The sequence below is a fragment of the Sander vitreus genome, chromosome 17 (assembly GCF_031162955.1).
Source record: "Sander vitreus isolate 19-12246 chromosome 17, sanVit1, whole genome shotgun sequence".
NCBI classification, from domain to species: domain Eukaryota; kingdom Metazoa; phylum Chordata; class Actinopteri; order Perciformes; family Percidae; genus Sander; species Sander vitreus.
Genome location: NC_135871.1, coordinates 20815707 through 20836257, shown reverse-complemented (window position 1 = coordinate 20836257; position 20551 = coordinate 20815707). Strand labels below are relative to the sequence as shown.

At 39.3% G+C, this 20551-nt stretch overlaps 2 protein-coding genes across 2 annotated transcripts in view; both read right to left on the bottom strand.

Annotated features, from left to right (window-relative positions):
- Nucleotides 1-380: 380 nt before the first annotated feature.
- On the bottom strand, nt 381-7217 carry LOC144532669 (gremlin-2-like). The gene is made up of 2 exons (XM_078273568.1): nt 7133-7217; nt 381-1923 (listed from the first exon to the last, which is right to left on the bottom strand). Exon 2 carries the CDS (start codon nt 1920-1922, stop codon nt 1344-1346), a length of 579 nt encoding a protein of 192 aa, XP_078129694.1. The 5' UTR covers nt 1923; nt 7133-7217; the 3' UTR covers nt 381-1343.
- Nucleotides 7218-9520: 2303 nt separating this feature from the next.
- The window catches only part of rgs7a (regulator of G protein signaling 7a), a 54322-nt gene continuing 43291 nt past the window's right edge, over nt 9521-20551 (bottom strand). Inside the window, exons 4-16 of the mRNA XM_078273567.1 lie at nt 18504-18610; nt 17480-17531; nt 16388-16452; nt 16016-16092; nt 15702-15783; nt 14668-14742; nt 14418-14516; nt 13620-13681; nt 13033-13143; nt 12767-12892; nt 10956-11142; nt 10520-10609; nt 9521-9541 (exon numbers count right to left, since the gene is read on the bottom strand). Coding sequence (XP_078129693.1) covers nt 9521-9541; nt 10520-10609; nt 10956-11142; nt 12767-12892; nt 13033-13143; nt 13620-13681; nt 14418-14516; nt 14668-14742; nt 15702-15783; nt 16016-16092; nt 16388-16452; nt 17480-17531; nt 18504-18610 — 1154 coding nt within the window. The remainder of the gene's footprint in view (nt 9542-10519; nt 10610-10955; nt 11143-12766; nt 12893-13032; nt 13144-13619; nt 13682-14417; nt 14517-14667; nt 14743-15701; nt 15784-16015; nt 16093-16387; nt 16453-17479; nt 17532-18503; nt 18611-20551) is intronic.

The window sequence follows — 20551 nt, the reverse complement described above, 5'->3', positions numbered from 1 at the left end:
AATGTTACATATAAAGAAGAGAAATCAGTTTTACATAGGCTGAAAAATGCGAAATTTACTTTCCTTAATGGTTTAAGCAAGTTTGTTTTTAGAACCTAATCATAATTATACATGTGTTTTACGTACAGCAGCTCCTCTATTGTGGTTTGTTATGGCTTTTTATTCAGAGAGGCTATGCATACTGTACCTGTGATCTGATATAGACCTGCTATTGTTTTTATTATGCAGTATCGTGAACTTGCTTTATGTTTTAAGCAAATTCTTACGCAGTTTTGCCTTTCCTACTATGTGAGTGTGAACTCCCATATGCATATGGAGCATTAGGACCATGTGACGTTCATGTGCAATACCAACAAGTTGTGATTGAATACCCGTGACCATGAAAAAATATATTTATTGAATAAAAGAAATGACAATTTTTTAATAAAAGTCCTGTTTATCATTTGATCAACTGGGAAATTAAATGGTACAGAACGACATGCACTCTAAACACCATTGTTGTTTTATATGAAATAGATTTAATATACTTTTCACAGACATACGGGTACTTACACACATACATAAAATATTTATATATATACTGTATATATTGAATTGCACCTCCATTACACATGCTGCAGTATGTTTTTCCTAATGGCTAGTAGATTTGTGGCACATGTACAGTATACAGCCAGGCTCATTGCTGTGTTGTTTCATGTTTCTTGAAATATTTTCCTTGACATCAACTTGTGTATCATTTGGGACATTATAGAAGTGAAGGAAAATATACAGGACAACAGATACAATACTTGCAAAACACCGTCACATCTCCTACAGGAAAAAAGCATTGCTGGCAATTACTGTAGATCCACCTGCAGAAAAACATGTTATGTTACGGAAAAAAATTAAAGGGGTCACACTATTATTACAATTACTTTAAGACACTCAATTATCAGTATCTATAATGTTTTGTAGTTTAAAACTGTTGTTTGAGTCTAGTGACAAATGTACAAATAGCCAGGTAGATATAAACTTTCTGAAATAACAGGGAGGACAAACTTGTGTAATGTTGAAATTTGGCTGCTTCAATATCAGCATCTCTTGCACAGCCTCTTGAATCAGTTTCTTTCAACAGCATCAGCTTGCCAATATGGCTGCTAGACTCTGATTAAAACATCTCTGAGCCTTTGTTTAATAATACCAGTTCCATGTTTCATGTCATTTTATTTTGGGACAAGCCATTATTTGTACAGCATGATGCAGAATAGTTCAACTTGAAGCCAGTCCTTCTTTGGCGAAGTTTGTAAATTTCTGTCTTTTATAATATTCATATGATGTCATATGATGACCTTTCAAGTCCCTCTTCACAGTTTCCCATGGCTGCTCACATCCACAGACATGCAGCGACACTGTTTGACCCTCTGCACCTTACGGTGTCTGAAAGGGGGCTGCAGGTCTGGGCAGTCTAGCTGCACTGTGAGCTGTGTGATGCGGTGTGGCCTGCAGAAGGAGCAGGACTGGAACGGCTCCTGGGCCTTGTTGTGGCCTTTCCTTCCAGAGCCTGAGGCTTGGCCTCGATTCTGGGCCTGACCCGAGCTAGGGCCCATATGGCGGGGGATGTAGAAGGAGTTGCATTGACCATAGCAAAAACGGTTGACCACAGTGCGGCTGCGGCAGCCCTCTTCACTGACTGTCTGACGGAGAGGTTGGGTCTTGCACCAGTCTCTGCGGAGGTAGCGGCGCTCTGTCACTACCAAGGCCTCGCGGCTGGAGGATAGCACCTCTGGTTTCTGCTGTAATAGCCGGTGGTGACGTTCTGAGGACAGGTTCCCTTTGGTCTTGTACGGAGACGGAATGGATCCCTGGGGCCGGTGCTTTTTGGTCTCTCCAGTGATGCAGAGCACCCCAGCCAGTATGACTGGGATAGTTATTCTCCACAGCATTCTGCAAAAAGAGAGAGGCACATTACTATGCATTACATTTCTAAACAGAAAAGATGTTTTCTGAAGAATAAATCTGTTATCACATAAACAGACTCTTATGTAAACTGATTGACACGGAAGCTGGTGTAACACTAATTAATGCAGTATATGACAGTCAGACAATTGCAAACATAATATAAATATTGCCAATCATGGTTGCAATTGTGTAAATATTCATTCATGTTGAACCACCTTTGCAGTCCAGCCTTCCAGGCATCATTGAGGAAATGAATCCATCACCAGGGCCCCCATTTGTCAGCATCTCTGTGTCATTACTTCTATTTGCTTTCCTCTCAGCTACGCAACTCTTCCAAAAATAAACAAAACCCTGCCATCAAAGGATACACTTAAACACCCATAACGAGAAGGGGAAGTTGATTTTATTGGTCCCGTCGCCGGGTAAAATAATTAGGGCTTTGCTTACTTTAGTCATGAACTATGCCGCAGATATGTAAACAGGCATTAGAGAGGCCCATCTGCATGTTATTAGGGGAAGATTTGGGGAAATCTACAGTACCCTTTGGGAGTCCACTCTTCTACTCTTTGGTGATATACTATGGAGCAAACTGAACTAAGATTGACCCAGTGTCCATGAGTGTCCATAATCACCATAATGTAAAAAGAAAGATAGCATGATCTAGAGAAATGATTTCTCTGCCATTCAGGATTGAGTATCCACCCGTGTGCATGCTGTCAGCATTTGCGCCTGCACATTTTTGACCATCACTCAAGCATCTTTTCAGCAGATGTTGCGCTTGACAAGCGTTGCATGACATCAAGTCAGAAATTCTGACAGAAAACCAAACTGCCTCAAGGCCATTGGCTGCTACTATTAACAGACTCTTCTTTGCTGTGTAAAATTGTATGTTCTCTTTCCGTCTTTCCTGGACCTGCAACTCACTCTGACATGGAACAAATTACTTTATCATAATCCACTTTGTTTTTTGCCTCCTTTTTTCTGCCCTTGATCCTTGAGGTCATGGAAGCTCTGTCCGAGCTGCACGAGCACAAGTCTGTATATCACTATCCCGGCAGCACTTCACGTAAGCTAGACAGCAGCTGTTTGACCATCTAGCAGAAACGTAGTTTGAATTCTAACCAGACTTTTTCTATAGCATATCACAGATATGAGATATATGTTGGCGTTATATAGACACAGAAGATCTACTTGACTTTGCTTTCTTGTGCAAATCTGATCTCGTTTTTTGTTTGTTTGTACACTCTGCCAAGAAATCGGATGTGCTCTACACTTCTACAATCAAGTCTATTGTTGATATTTGCTTTTTCCATCTGAGGATGTCCAAAAGACAAATGCATTTTGAAATTAATTTTCAATGCGAACATCACAGGGAATATACATATATATATATATATATATATATATATATATATATATATATATATATATATATATATATATATATATAACTTATATCCTGTGAACTCCTTAAGGATGGAAACTACATCTCAGAGCCGTGCTTCTTCTGTAGACAGACATTTTTACATACACACACAAGCCAGCACACACGCCAATGCACACCCATCATAAGGTTAGAATAACTAAACCGAAGACTCCCGCTGGGTCCTTCCACCACCTACTGCATCAGGTAGTCATGACCCCACTCCATCTTCCAGTGATCTACCGTACATGTACAACACAGTCTCATTTGTCTTTAGCTGCTCTATCTCATTCCTGCTGACTGTGTATTTAAATGCATGAACCCCTGGTCAGGGGAACAGCCTCTGCTTCTGTTTGCAGGCTCTTGTTCTCTGTTTTCCTGTTCTCCTGCTGTCCATCATTTAAAGAGGCACCCTGTGACTCTAGTGAGCTACAGTCTGCAAAGCCCCCGGGAGTTTTGAGGGATGACCTGACCGACTGTGTACATAGGGCATGACGGATGGCCTATACAGCCAGCAGCAGCACTCCCTCTCCACTCCCAAACTCTGCCTAAGTATGATAGTGCCGGCCCTGCTAAGCTATCCTCATCAATCTCTGAAGCAAGACAAATTGCGGTTTTGGGGTAGGATTTGGGGGCTTCGGGGGGAGCCCCTGAGGTGGTTAGTGGTTGGGGTTAGGAGATAGAAGGAAAGGGGCTGAAAAGATGTTGGGGTTTGGGACAGATGACCTACTGGGAAACAAAACCAACACCACTTGGGCTTCATGCACAGTATATACCCTCCTCCCACAACTGTATGTCTCTCCACAAGCTGTTTGTCTCTTCATTTCTTTCCTTCCCGATCTGTCTGTCTCTCTCTGATGCACAACACTAATCATCAGAGAGTCGCGGAGACGGAAGGAGACTGTGGTTTTGTGTGTTAATGCTGAGGCATAACTGAACCGGACCTTTCTGTCTGCTAAACACTAATATTGTTCACAAACACAGCTTTATGTTTTACCAGAACCACAAATACTTGGGGGAAATGCTTCACTGAACTGTGGCAGACCTTGGTTCCAAATTTCAGACCTCTAATGAAATTACAAATACCAGAAAGAAATACCAGAGAGACTGCCGAGCAAGACACAATTCTTTTTGAAAACAACTATTATCATCAGTGGGAACTTGTTATGTTTTGTTTTTTAGAATGGCATTATAGTACCATGGTAATGTTCTCTGGAGAACAATGGCTCTTTTTTTCAAATTTTTAAGTGAAATGAAAAACAAAATTAGTCATGAAAATGTCCATCCAAGATGCAAAATATTTCTGCATTTCAGATTTTCAGTTGTTTAATAATTAAAAAAAGGAACAACAATCCTTTCAAGACTTTCACATTTGTGGACACAGATGTACTTCCACTAAACCATGTGAAACATCTTCCCAGCATGTCTTCAAAGGCAGGTTAAAACAAACAAAACCTGATGCCTCAATTATTGGTGCGTCAGAAAGTCTCATACACAGACTGGTAAGTGCAGTTAATTACAGTAGAACCGCATTTAATTCACCGTGCAGCTCAAACCTCAATCACACAAGGGTAGCACACACGCACACATGACCACACACACGTGCACACACACAGACAGACTCACACACACATACACAGGATATAAAGAGGGAAAAAAGAGGTAAATGAAATGTTTTCACTTGGAGCCAATTACACAAAGAGGAACCATGTCATTATCTGCATTTGCGGATTCTATTTTCCCAAACTATGCTTGGCTGTTGGCTCATTAACAGTTGTGGGGGCGGTGGGGGGGTCTGTTTGGGGGCTTTTCTGTGTAAATGTGTCCAATGCCAACATTGCCAGGAGGCTGCTTCAGGCAGTTTGGGCAGCCATTTGTCACCACAATCCATCTTGATAATGACTAGCAGCCCATATATAATGCTTTTCAAGCTAAGTACTGGCAAGAATGTAAGGCAACTCTTTCGCCTCTGCAACATTAAGTGCTTTAGTGGAGGATCAGAGGCAATTAGAGATGCTATGATAGTGCAGGGTTTCTCATTTCAGATCAGGATGACACCACTTAACTTTAGTGATTAACACCAACTTCTTTTGCACTTAAAGTGGAATTTGTTTGTTTAATCCCTTAACATACAGTTTTCCCATTTTGTTTCCCCTTTACGGTTGCTAAAATGTCCTTATTTCACGTTATCTGACAGAATCAGATTTATCACATATTCTGTATCAGCTTGTTCTAGATCTTTTTGATGCTATATATGTTTAGGAATGATGTATCTGAACCAAATACTATTTTTATGGCTTTACCATTCCATCAAATAGAAATATTCTTGTTCTGTGTGTTTGAACATTTGGCTGCACAGTATGAGTTTGCAATGCATGGCGCATCAGCAAGGTGAATGTTCTGTTGGTTAAGCTTAATTTTAACAGAACAAAATTCCTAGAACTGGCCAAAATGCAGCATTACTCTGCCATTTGAATCCAATTTCCCTCAGTGTTTTCTTAGTATCTGTTTATGTGTAAAGCGTGAACTTCACTTGTTTAGTTACTAATGTCTAATGTGGTTTAGGCTTCTATTAAATACCAGTTTTACTATCTTTAGAGGCTTATAATAAGGTGTTTTCTGTTGCTAAAGAAACTGTAATGTGTCTGTGTGCTAAATCCACTTTGACATCAGAGCGGACTGTACAAGGTGGTGCAGTCACCAGAGCTGTAAGAAGGATCAGAAGGCAAACTCCCCACCATTCACCGCACGCATACTGTAACACACACACACACACACACACACACACACACACACACACACACACACACACACACACACACACACACATATGCTTAGATGTACATCAGTTCACACATGACTACACACAAATACTGTACATTAATTACAGACTCACACAAAAGGATATACACCTGTACACAGGAACAGACAGATACAGTAAGATAATTTGTACATAAAGAACAAAGGATTACATTAACATCATTATCTCTCATTCTCTCTTTTTCATATTCACTGGTAAAACTAAACTAAATCTTAAACTAACTGAGATGCACAGTACAACATGCTGTCATCACTCACTAATTCTATCACTCACAACACTAATTCCCTGGAACCTCCAGCCACTAATTATAGTAATTTAGTAGACACTTTTATCCTGAACACCTTACAGTACCTTGAAGGCGTATATTTTTACTATGGGTGGCCCCAGTGGGAATCAATCCCTCACTGCTGGCAGAAATACTGAAAAGCTGTACAACTACTGCTGGTCGAATTACATGGTTCTGCGCTCATTCCGAGACTGACTGAGTCACTCAGTCTCACTATCTCCATCAGTCTCTTACTGACCACTTGTCCAAAGTGCTACCGTGGGATATGTCGAACCAGCACTCATTTACCTACACTTTTCTCAGTACATCCAAATGATACATGGTACTATCACGTATATAATCACTGTTTCCTCACATCCACTGCAAAGAATGTCCATCATCAAAGCATTTATCATTGTATTTTGGAATTTGGATTTATTTATTTTTAATGTAGTGGGGTAATTTATATGTCCATTTGTGTCATCTTGCATCAAGAACTTTCTTGAATGACATGGCATTCATTTGTAATTAGTGCATACTATTTGTTATTGTTTGTGACACTTTAAAAAACACCCTTAAAAAGTTCTTGAAACTGGTGAAACTTTTGAAAAGCTCTTTCACTCATAAATAATGTGTTAAATTATTAAGTGTTATAGTAGTAAAGCATAAAGAATGGTTTATGTACCTCTCACCACAGGGCGCAGCGGGACAGTAATGTGTTGAGGATGCAGTCAAGGGATGTTGTCCACCTTCAGTGGTCCTTGCGTCCGCTTCCAGGTTTCGGTTTCCATGGCAACATAATCAGTAGTATCCTCAGGCTTGTCCTTGCTCCTCTTTTTCTCCAAACTAAAGTTTCAACGTGTTGGACACAATCAGTTTTCCATCTCCCTGGAAAAGTTTTGTTTCTTTCCTTACTTTCTCTCTCAGTCTAACTTTCTCTTATTAGTCTTTTTGTTTTTAGGATTAAGAGAGAAGCTCCAGGTCTCAGTCACAGTAAGCCCATAGCTCCGTGCTGTGGAGACTGTCTGTCGTCTGTCTTTGAGAGTGTTTGACTCACTGTAAAGCCTGCCTTAGTTTGAATCCCCACCACCCCCTTCCCTCCTCAAGACTGGGAGGGTTTATTCTATTGGTCATTGTGTGAATCAAACCAAGCTTCACTTCTTTCATTTTAGTCTGTCTTTCCCTGTGTCTGTCTCTCTCTGTCTATTGACATTTTTCTCTGATATATTTTATTGTAATGCCCACACCTCCATGATATATCAAACCTATCAAAATGACTTTTCCTTTGTTTTCTTTTTCCATTGTAATTTTTCTTCCCCTTTTCCCCTGTGTTTGATTGTTTACTTTTACATTTTTAAGAGGTGGATGACATTTTGTCAACATGGACAATAAAGGACAAAATTGTGAAGAAACAATGAACTCCTACAAAAAAAAAAAAAAAATTATCCTCTCTCATTGGCACTTTGGCCACATCGCATTACAACCCATAATCCCCAATCCTTAAATCATTGTATGCTTGTACCCAGACACACTAACAGGGTGCTTTGGAAAAAAAAATGCCACAATTCACATTCCTTGATGCAACTGAGACAATAATGTTTGTCTGTATTGTGCTGACCACTGGGCACTGAGACTGAAAACACTGACTGTCACTTCTGCCATCAAAGAGCTGAAACATCAACAGACCCTGCAAAACCTCAAAGGGGTACAGTCTGAACAAAAACTGCTTCAGCAGACCAGAGGATGATGGCACTTTTGCATGACAAAACTTCATTTATCTGCAATACTGTGGTGCATATGTGTTGAGGAGGAGCTGGTTGCTAAAATGTGGCAGATCCATGCTGTAGGATATATTTTAACACCCTCTCGTGGCAGAAAGCAAAAGTGCATTATTCAAGCACTGTTACTGGATTCTTTTAACCCTGCAGAGTGAATGTTACGCAAGTCTTCATTACTGAAGTGGAACTTTGTGTTCAAAAAGTTCAAAGAAATACAAACCCAGCCCATAGTAACAGATAGAGAGCCAACTTTAATAATACAAGTAAGTAAAAGTGTCTTTAAATATGGTATAAAAATAAATGCAGGAGAGAATAACAAAGAATTATGTTCTACATAAGACAGGAGACATACTTTTTGTAATTTTGAATGTGACTTTACAAGTGCAAGGAAAACCATATGTGCTTATTATTTTAGTGCAATAAAATAATGCAAAGCAAAATAAATACACCATAAATATTCATAATAATAATAAAAATCATAATATATATATGTATATATATATTGTATATTCATTCTGCACAACACTTCCCATAGCGTGACAAAGTATCTGTGACCTCAGATCATGAAAAGCGATGACATTGGTTAGATTTATCAGTTAAAGCTGTCATTTGATATATTTTTTCTATGTGTTTTTCTTCTTTTTTTTCTCTCTCTGACATCATTGGTTTAGCTGGAAGTGAGAGAGGGGGTTTCAAACACTGGATTTGATATTCTTCAATGACATTTTTCATCTCGCCAGTCTGTCAGTGTCCTCACAAGTCCAGCAGTGCCTCCTTTCCTAGATTACTGGAAATACATAATGTACTGTAAGAGGAGAGAGAAGAAGGAACATCCTCTCCATGGACATGCAACATCCGGTGGACAACAGACAAACAGACGGTCCGGCTCATCGCCTGGCTGAGCCAAGAGTGGATGGACAGACAATAATGATGAAGAGATGAGATGGTCCCCCTTCTCCATGTCCCAGAGAGAGAGATGGCATTGATTTTAGCATGATGGCACACAACTGGTCAGCCTCTTGGGTACAAGTGCTTTCCCCTGCTCTGTGAAAGAAGAGAAAAAAAGGCGAAACAGTGGAAAATAGAGAAAGAAGTCAATATGTAAATGTGAATAAGAGATAATTTATTTTCTGGTTGAATAACAATATGAGCAGCCATGGACATGATGCTGGAATTGCACATTTTTTATTGTATGCACTGTGCAAATTTAGCGTTTGAGCTCAATGAAAATGTAACATTACTTATAGTATATTTAAAACCTGTATGTATCAGACATTACCTGGAAGCGAGAGCCTTCAGAACAAGTTCTTACTTTTCTGAGGGGACAAAAAAGGACACATTAAGTGAAGTAGTTTTATCATGCAGAGGATTCAGGTGGCCATGTACATATATATAAAATATAAATTATAACATATAGAATGACAGTTTGCAAGCCATATAGACAAGAACTGTACTTTCAGTTCAGCCTACCTCGAAAACAGAATAGAGAGAGTACTAACGATTCATCCTTATATGACAGCCTCTGAGACTCTCTGGTATGCATAATGGTTTTAAAAGGAGACCTGATCAGCTAATTTATTATCCACACCTGAAGCACATGTTATACTCACTCTATCTGCCCCTAATTGGTAAGACCGACATGCAGGTGCCATTTTGTTCGACATATTCTTTGGTTTGACCTGGATTGCATGTTTAGGCAACTCTACCACGTATACCTCTGTATTCAGGAAGTTTATATCCATTTCAGACAAAGTACATTTTTGTGGGAGACATTTACTGGAACCTGCATTAGGAAAGATTTTTGGCATTATCACAAATGACTGCATCTAATTTCAAGGACTTGCTTGGAGTGTGAAATCCACGTTCAACTCTGCAGCTCAAGACAGACTAGCTTTTGTTTGGGAGTTAGAGCAAACTGTGACTAAAAGGAACATTAGCACAAATCCATTGGGATCCTCATAATGTTTTAAATATACCATGATGTTATACCCATTAAAGGGCTAAAATACCTGTATGTACTTACTGAGCAGAATTATATCAACCCTGCCCCTATAGCAGAATATACTGTATGTCACTATAGGTGAGTACAACAGATTACCGGGAATGAGCTTAATGTGCTGGGCTCAAAGTGTGATTTAACAGACTTTGAAAATGCGTGACTGTAGGTGCAAGGAGGGCAGGTTTCAGAATCACTTAAGAGTCAGTGTATGTGCAAACAAAAACAAATGTTGTAAGCATGAAGTGCCGTCTTATATTAGACTTATTTTCAAACTAAGACGGCATGTGTTTTTTACCTTCTTCTTGGCCTGTAATAACTCCTGGTAGGCACTGGAGCGGATAAAACGGCTGTAAGAATCACTCTTCATCAACTTGTAGATGTGTTCCTGTTGTAGAAACACAAATAATGAAAATAATGTATCAAAAGCCCAGAAAACACGTTGTGCTGAATTGAAAATACTGTATCAAATGCATTATTCCACTGCCCACCAAAACAAAGTTGTGATTGAGGGATTGATTGTTTGATTGATTGATTGATTGATTAATTGATTGATTACCAGGGGTGAGGATATTACAATACAGTTGAGTACAATACAGTTTTGTATTGCACACATTCCATTCAAAAGTTGAACTTTTTATTCTTATGTACAGTGTAAAATTGTACATAAGCAGAACAGAAATGTACACACAGAAATGTATTGATGTGATTTAATGTATTTGTATCATTTGCACCTGTGCATCCTCAAAAGCGTAGCGTCCAGGATCTTTGACATTCTGGGTGGTTTTGTCGTAGCTCTTGGAGTCCACGTTGATAGCACTGGGTGCTCCAGGGGCCAGAAACTCCTGCCAGATCTCCTGAACCCGGGTTGGAACTTCTCTGATGGGACGTTTCTTTAGTTCCTGGACCGCTAGCCAGAACCTATAGACCAAAATGAACGGTAAATAATACAGTAGCTCTGGACCACAAATAGGATGGGGCACAGGTAATAGTAAACTTTATGTAACTGTATGCATGTACTGGAAACTATGTAAATCAGTATTTATGCACACACTTTGTTTTGAATTGTTTCTTTTAAGAGCGTCCTTTTTTCCATTTTACACATACTACATCAAGGAATTTGGTCCATTATCTTCTCAGGAGAAAAAAAAGACATGGCTAGTAGAACTAACAGGGAGAATTTAAGTGTTTGCCTTATTCAGGGACTCCTCAGCATGGACAAATTGCAATCCTGGACAGTTTCAGCACCATGCAGCAAGTTACATTTAAAAAAAGTTAAGTTTGAAAGGGTTAATATGTACATGAATAGCAGCATGCTAATTGTTAATGATACATCTGTTCAATTATAGGGAATTACAACGATGCTCAACTGACTGAGGTATTAAATCATAATTCAATTAAACTGACCAAATTATCAGCTTTTAGCAGAAACAATACAGACATGTACCATCAGAGGGAGCAGGGGAGCTATCCTGCACAGTGGTGCTACTCATATTTAGCTGTTTCCATGCTTTGATACTCTGCAGTATTCCTGTTACCATGAATAAACTGGTTAACATAATATTCCTGCCCACCTGTGTTTTTCTTGCCACAGCTAAAGTTGCAGATTTAAAAAAGATGCATCCACTGCCCTCTTTGCTTTGATCAAACAATTTACAGTAACTGAAGGTTACTTTTACACATGGAAGAAGTGATGGCCCCAGTAATAACAGGGATCGTTTTTCAGAGCTTTAAATCCCCACAGTCTCTTACGTGTGCATTCATGGGGACAAATATCTGTTCACAGAATTACATTGTGGAGACCCATGTGGGAACAAAAGTTGGTCCCACGAAGGTTAACCATTTATTTTAGGCTTTTTAGGGTTTGTGGTTGAGGGTACAATTTGCAAAGGTTCAGGCAGCTGTAAGGGCTGTAATTTGGCATGAGACAATTACAGCTAAAGGTACAGTCTGTAATTCAAAACAAAACACATGACTTGATCCTGCTATTTTGCCAGCTATGTTGACTAATCCAGAGTAGTAGAAAGTACCCAAATATTGTACTTAAGTACATTGTTTAGGTACTTCACCTGCGTATTTCTATTTTATGCTACTTTACACGTTTTAATTTTATTTCAGAGGCAAATGTACTTTGTACTACACTTATTTGACAGCTGTAGGTACTGGTTGCTTGTAACATGTATTACATATTAAACATGTGATCATGTTATTACATTTGATGAATTGCTATAGATTAAACTATACAAATTATGACGTAAAATATGTATTTGCATCAGTAAACATGGCAGTAAAATATCCTTTCATATTTTAAATTATAATCAATTGAGAAACAAAATGTTATACTTCATATTTATGCAGTCAAAAATATTGATTGAGGCTTTAGGGTTAGTTCAAGCCTTTAGGAATGAATTCATGGCAGTATTTTGTGTGTGTGCGTGTGTGTGTGTGTGTGTGTGTGTGTGTGTGTGTGTGTGTGTGTGTGTGTGTGTGTGTGTGTGTGTGTGTGTGTGTGTGTGTGTGTGTATGCATGCATGTTGGTGAGTACCTGAGATTCTCTGAGCTGAACTCAGACTCCAGGAACTTGAGGAACTGCTCTCTCCCCACTGGATCTTTGAGAACCTCATCAATGCCGAAAGCCCACCTCTTTACCCTCTGCTGGCCTGGCTCCTTACTGGAGGAGGACACACAAAACATACAACTTATCTTTCACTGATGAAGTATGTGTGCAACAAAACGCATACAAATATATAATCTAATGTAAGTATCAATATAAATATCTATTTTGCTCTTTCTCTGGAGACATGCAACCACCTGGCTTCAAGCTCCCAGAGTGTGGCATCATCTGAGATCCATGGGTTGGATGGATCTGAAGGCGTGAGGAAGGGGTCGTATTCGACGTACTGCTCTGTGTAGGCCAGCAAACTGTTTTTTGAGGAGAAACAAAGAAAGCATGCAGTATTAATGACAGGAATATGTACATGTACACTGACATTTGACATATATTATAATCTAGTTATCACATCTGCTCCGTACCTTTCTGTGAGTCATTATGAATGCGTTGTCTATTTGTAAAATTTAATTAATGAAAGGCGAGGTGAAACCCTCCTTTAGATTGAAAGCCAGACAAGAGGGACTGACCCTGTACTTGGACACAAGGATAGAGAACTCTTTGCTCAATGCTTCTCCCTTGTAATTGAACGAAATGACAAATCAACACTTTGTGTGCCATTCAGTATCTGGTATTGTCAGCGCTGACACCCACTAAAGGAATTGTCTGGGCCCAATTACTCTCCAAGGTCATCTGAGCTCTTAACCCCACGCCATGTTAGGCCATTTAAAGGCTCAATAAACAAATCAATGGCTAAACTGAATAAAGACACAAATAACATCCCTCTCACCTCTCTGCCACTTTGGACATTTTCAGTCGATGCCTGTCTAATTGTAATTGCCAAAAGGTGATCTGAAACCATAGCAGATAACAATTAGCATACATCAGTCTCCACAAATTCACAAGAAATTGCTGTTAGCAAGTACATAATTACAACACCCACTGTATGATATTTTAATTATTTGACTTTATGTGTGCACTTAAAACTGTACTACATTGTACTTTATTAGTGTATGTACATCTAAGGATACTCAATGTAATTGTTGCATACCAAAAACAATCTAACTATAAAGTTACAGATGACAAATAAGAACTACAATTACAATTTGAGTGCTAGCATTAGTCTCGCTTTGCCAGACCTTCCTCCACAGCGTTGCGGAGGAGGGTCTGGCTAGTCCACACAGCATTCCGGGATGGGAGAAAAACATGCTCCGGTTTATTGGCATTTCTTTAAACCAATCACAATCGTCTTGGGCGGTGCTAAACGCCGAGCAGAGCCAGGGCGCTGCTGCAAATTAGAAAGAAACTTGTTTTGGTTGAACGTGTGGCCTACGTTCGAAAGTTGTTGTGGTCGTGCAACAGAAAGCTCAGATTGGACCCTGCAGAGATCTGAGGAGCAGTTAACCATAGTCCTCATAAATCCACCTGAGAAAGCGGGAGGTAACGAAAGGAGTGAAATCCAGCGGAATTTCCGGCGGCAAGGTGCAATCCCAGAAGTGGAACGTCGTGGATATAGACTATGCTAACATTGACTTCAAATCGTCAAAAATCCTATCTTTAATAGTAGAGTGCCACCTGCAGGTCTAACCTGTTCCTGCAGTTCTTCTTCTGTAGGCTGCTTGGCCTCTGGGGCAGGGGTGTGGGTTGGGCTGTGGGTACGGATATCATTCTGCAGCCCATACACAGACTGAGGCGACAAAAAACATACAGTTAAAATACTAGTAATAGCCTTATAGCTGCTGACAAGCACAGCAAGGAAGATTAAGCCTGCTGTTTATGTCTGTGTTACAGTGTAAATATCAACCCTGACCTTAAAAGAAAGGTGTAATCTACTGTACCTTTCTGGTTTTGTGGGGATTTTTCATTCTGGACGATTTCTTTATGTCAACTTCTGTTGTATTCACACATCCTGGCTGTAAGAAGAGTGAGGAGGAAATTCAGTTAATTCAGCTTAAATTTAATTATTACAACTTCAGCTGTTGTTGTTCTATGCGTTGCCCTCTAGCAAGTAGCTCTGCCACAAACAGTGAAAGTGCAATTTCGACACCATAATATGAGTTTAAGGTAATCAAATCCAATATGTTTGGCTGTGGGAAGTGATTTTAGATGTCTCTGGGTCAATGTGTCAGATGCTGGTTAATTAAACATGGAAGGTGCCAATTCTAGCAAAACTAGTAAACCAGCGTAAAATCAGAGTCTTAGTGTGCAAATTCTGGATGATTGAAGTGGCCTAATCTAGGTCTCTTCCGGAAACACAGGGCTGAGAAGCTTTGAATTAATAAATAATAAATTGATTATGTTGCTCACATAGGATGCATAAATTGAACTTATTTTCCAATTAAGCATGGAGCAGTGGCTTTCAGAGAAACACAACGTAGGAGACCCTTTAACCTCAGGGGGAAAATAAATGCTAATGCTAAGCAAGTATGTATAAACAAGGTAAAGAGCAGCAGTGAAGCTGATGTGTTATGACAGTTATTGATGTGGCATTTAATGTGTATGGCAGAGGAATACCCGCAGGACGATTTACAGTGTGTTCACCTCTTTACACCATTCATGCATTAACTTGTGTATAAATTACATGAAGTGCATAACATTTTCAAAACATTGTTTCTTTGTCAAACAGCTTGATGTATTGGTACTGCCTGTGTAGGATGTGTAGGATGGATTAAAATAGCCCAGAGAGCATAAGTGATATCTACACTATGTAATTTTGATTCTGTGCGTGTGTGGTGCAGAGTGATCAGTGTGGAATTGCTTTTTCAATATCGTTCACTTTTGCAGGAACAATTAAGATGATGTTGATAATGTCAGCAATGATATCGGTAACAGCAAAGGTGACGATGACGACAACATCAGTAATTTCACTCACCACTGGTCTGTGCACGTCCCAGAATGCTCTTTCCTGACTGTCGAGAATTTTCCTCTCAATTTTGTCTCTTTTCTTATCCACTCTGAGGAACAAAAAGTGAGTTCAGAACTGTTTTTACAGCGCACGTAGCTTATTCCACCACACGTACGATGCATTTACTCCATCACATGTTTAATGTGCAGCTCATCTGTGAAGTTGTGTGCTGGTAATTACAGGCAAGTTGTAGTAAACCACTTTAAATCATGTCAGAATGAGGGTGTAAGAGGACTCACTCATAATGGCTCAATGCGTGTGTGGTTCTTATAGAAACCTACTTCGCTTGTGCTTCTGCTTGCATAAAAATGAACTCCCATTTCCTGGCGAAAGCTCTCTGTAGCCTTGCTAAGCTCTCCTGCAAGTAAAACAAAGAACAATAAATGGGGAATAAAAGGTTTTTAAGGGATCTGGGCTGATTATGTTTACTGCGCATTATGTGTTCAGTGAACGGCTGTACGCCATCTTTAATGATCCCTGCTCACATACAATGAGAAAAACCCCAGAGTAACCCAGTGATTCATTTAATAGCTTAGGTGAAAGGAAAGTTACAAATGATGCAGTGTCACACAGGAAAACAAATGTCCTCAGTGTCAGTATGAACAGATATGTGAAGAGGGGAGTGCTGACACTAAACAATCTCTTTCACTTACCGCTTCATAGTCTGCAAGCTCCAGACGTGCTTTATTTTGCATTGTTCTTTTGCAGAGGTAAACAGCTAAGAGACAGAGAGACAGAGAGATTGGTAATAGAGGGATAACGGGATCTCAGCTGGGTTTTAACAGCCTTAAGTGGCCCTGCATTTACTCATTTAATCCTCTCAACTGCACATTTAAACTGGCCTGCAAATCACAAAGGTCATTGGCTGTGCATGGTTTCTGAGCGCCTGTTACAGTGTGTGTGTGTGTGTGTGTGTGTGTGTGTGTGTGTGTGTGTGTGTGTGTGTGTGTGTGTGTGTGTGTGTGTGTGTGTGTGTGTGTGTGTGTGTGTGTGTGTGTGTGTGCACACGTGCGTGCGTGCGTGTGTATGTGGGCCTGATTTTGATCTCTTCCTCTACTATCATCATCCCTTCATCCCTTTGTTAACTGACCATTATGCGAAGCTTCATTATGCCATTACACTGTTTTCATTAAGGGGCATCATTCATGTGAATCAGTTGCTACGTCTGAGACACTCTAACTTCCCCAAGCACTCACAGGATTATTCTCACAGCGAGCATTAGCCCTTTTCCTCGTCCTATAACTCAAGCAACAAATGAAAGACCTGCAAGGCTGTGTGGCTATTTGCTCAAATCATTTTTGGCATTATGAACGTGTTTATCTCCGCTCTGCTTTAAACATTGAAAAGCTCATCCCTGTATCACCAGTAAAACCTTCAGCCAAATGTTCACAACAGGTGCATGCATACAAACACATCCTTGGTTTCCTTCACTGGAAGGAATCTGTATCCTGTATCAGTCAGAGAGTATATGACTGAGGCAATTGACTGAGGAAAATAGAAAGCATACAGTTATTGCATGCCAACTGCGCTATATCTATATAACTATGCGCTATAATTCTAACTGTGGTCCAAGCATCAAAAACAAAATGTGAGTTTATATTTTTACATAATATCTTCATACTGCAGTTGCATTATTTGTGTTTAATCTTTTGAACTTTTGGTAACACCCGCAGCAAATTGGACAAATGCACTACACAAACATTCTGCATCATTAGCCCTATATAAGACCAGAACAGCTTTCTCACCATAGTCTGTGTTTTCTGGTTCCCAGCAGTTTGATGGCCAAAAGTATGGAGTCTAAAGGGAAAAACAGGTCATTAAGAAAGAAAACCACATTGTGTTTTGAATCAAAGTTTGCACTGTCGTGCAAAGTGGGCACACAGTCACAGCCCTGCATCTGTCACAATAAAACATTTTGTTGTATAATGCGCTCAGCATAACATCTAAAGCACATAAGCTCCTTTCAGCGAGCACTGAGAGCAGACACCAGCAAGAATCTTAACCCTCCTCAGGCATCACTGTATGGACTGGACTTTCTTCAGATGAAAACCTGACCTAAAGAGCAATGTGAAGCCTGCTACACACAACACAAACAGCCTTAGGCCTTGATTAACTTCATTTAGTTTTGTGCTGCACACTCAAGGGAGCTTGCTGGGTTCAAAATCAATTAAACTGTCAATCCCACTATTGACATTCAGAGTGAGGTGTTTTTTGTTATTTTCAGGAACCTCTATTATGGAGAATTATGGAGCATCTCATAATCACTGTTTTGACTCCAGCATTTCACACAGAGGCACTTTAGAAGATCGACCATGACTGCAGCTTTTAGAGTTGGAAATTTGTCATGTGTAAAGGGATTTTTGTACTTTATTTTCAACAAAAAGGAATGAGCTATAGATGTTTTATATAAAATGACAATACAGAATATATTTGTAATTTTTCTCTATGAAATCTCTGGCAAACCTGTATCACATCATTCTGGACTGAATTAAAACTTTCTGTTATATATAGTCGAAAGTCTTTGTGATGACATATATGTTATAGCCTGTTTAAAAAATGATACGTGGGAAGGCTTTCTTCTTCTTCTTCTTCTTCTTCTTCTTCTTCTTCTTCTTCTTCTTGTTCTTCTTCTTCTTCTTCTTCTTGCAGTAGGTCTATTTTAAACATTACCGTAATTGTACTACTACTACTAATAATAGAGACTAATAGAGATTTTATAAGATCCTTCAACACAAATAAGAATCAGAGCATTACTATTACTATTCTTACCTGAAACCTATAGAAAGTGCCATCATCTTTGAGAGTGAGGACGTGGTCTGAGATGGGGAAGAAGTAACCATGTGCAGCCATTAGAGTTCCTAGGTGAAGAGCCTCCACTGGAAAAAAACCAGACATAAAGTCCATTTACAACTTGGTGTACTCCAGGTACAGGTGTATTCAGTTTTCCCAGCAATATTGTTCAACAGCACAACTTTATCTTCATGTATATAAAACAGTCACAAATACATCAGCATGTTTTGGGAGTGTGTTAAATAAAATGGCTGTGGGTAGGAAGGTTTTGTCTTTCACAAGTTCAATTCAACTGTCCTGCAGATATTATATGGCTATTCTGTGCTCTGAAGGAAATGTGTTAAAAAACATTCTAAAAGAGTGAGATATAGTAAGAACTGAAAAATTATAGATCTTTAATTTGGATTTCATCTCAAGCCTAAAAATGAGTTATATGTCACTTTTCTAGTAACAGTTTGGCATTTTCAGGTTTAAAGGAATAGAGAAGAAGTCTGACACATAACCTCCCATAAAACGTCAAATTGTTGTTGTTTTTCCACTTCAGTTTTTGTAGCGATTAGGCAAATTAGATATATATATGTAATTCCATGAGCTTCAGGTGCAGCTGGGTGGATTTTGTTACCATTTGACAGAACCAAGCTGTTTCCTCATTTCCAGTAAGCTAAGCGGCTGCTGCCTTATGTAGCCTTATGTAAACTGATATGAGGGTGGTATCAACCTCATCATCTAACTCTCCGCCAAAGAACGAATAAGCTTTAAGGATCAAGATAATAAGGCCTGTAATATAAATTCTGATTTATCTTTATTCAGTTTATACCGAGGCATTAAAAGATAAACCTGTTTTGGGATCCCACTCTTTCAATTAAAGAAGACTATTTGATTATCCTGCAATCAATAGTTCCTCATCACAGATCCTCAGGCAGCATACAGTGTTTATTGTCACACAAGCTATTTAACTTTATTCACTTTTAAATTCATCTTTGACAAAATGGCCAGAATGAACACCATGGTCCTGAATAAGAAGTTGCTGCTATAATAGAAGAATAAGCAGGTCTCCAAGCAGAACAACGGGAGGTCTTGCTGATTAGCCCACCTTCAGCCAGTACGACGGAACTCATCAGTCAAATCACCTGATGTTGTGCTTCATGGTGTCAACATCTATTATTCATGTTTATAATTGTGTGTTGACAATTCTCTGTGACCTTTTTTGGTCATTATGAACAATATAGAAAACAGTATATACATGTTGTTTCATACAGTTGTGTCCCTGTCTATTTCTGCCATGTACAGTACCTTGGTTATTTATTGAATGCTTAGTGTAAAGCCCAGGGGAGTCCAGCAGTAAACTGTGATCTTACTGTAACACAGTAATAAGCTAACAGACACAAAGTTTTGCTTGAAATAGTCTAAATATGCAGTTATGAATGCTTTAACAGGATCTTATACTGTATGCATGCATAACATATTCACACCTCTGCTCTCTTGCTCTCTACACACACACACACACACACACACACACACACACACACACACACACACACACACACACACACATCCATATATCCACATGCAGCGGGTGTGTGTGTGTGTGTGTGTGACTGGGATTTATTAATAAATGATGAGTCATACGTTATTTAAACCTGTTTACTTTTTTACAGCAATATTATCACACATTTAGAGGATATATATATATATATATATATATATATATATATATATATATATATATATATACATATATATATTTAAAACTAGCGTTAAAAAAAGATAACGCAGATTAATCCATTCCATATTGATGTTTGACCCGGAGCCGTTCTAGCACCATTGGACTGTAAAATGAAGGAGGGAGACGAGAATGTGCTGCCTGCATCATTGATTGGAACATTTACTTGTAAAAATCTTCTTCCTGCCAACCATGGCTACCGAAATCTGGTGCCACTGATATGTCTGCACTTCTCTCTGATGCTCTGAAACAGACGATACAGGAAACACAAACCCCGCTGCCCGTGACGCTAGTTAACACTATA

What these genes read in the sequence shown, in the direction of transcription:
- LOC144532669 (XM_078273568.1), bottom strand. Translation starts at nt 1,922, where the DNA reads ATGCTGTGGAGAATAACTATCCCAGTCATACTGGCTGGGGTGCTCTGC.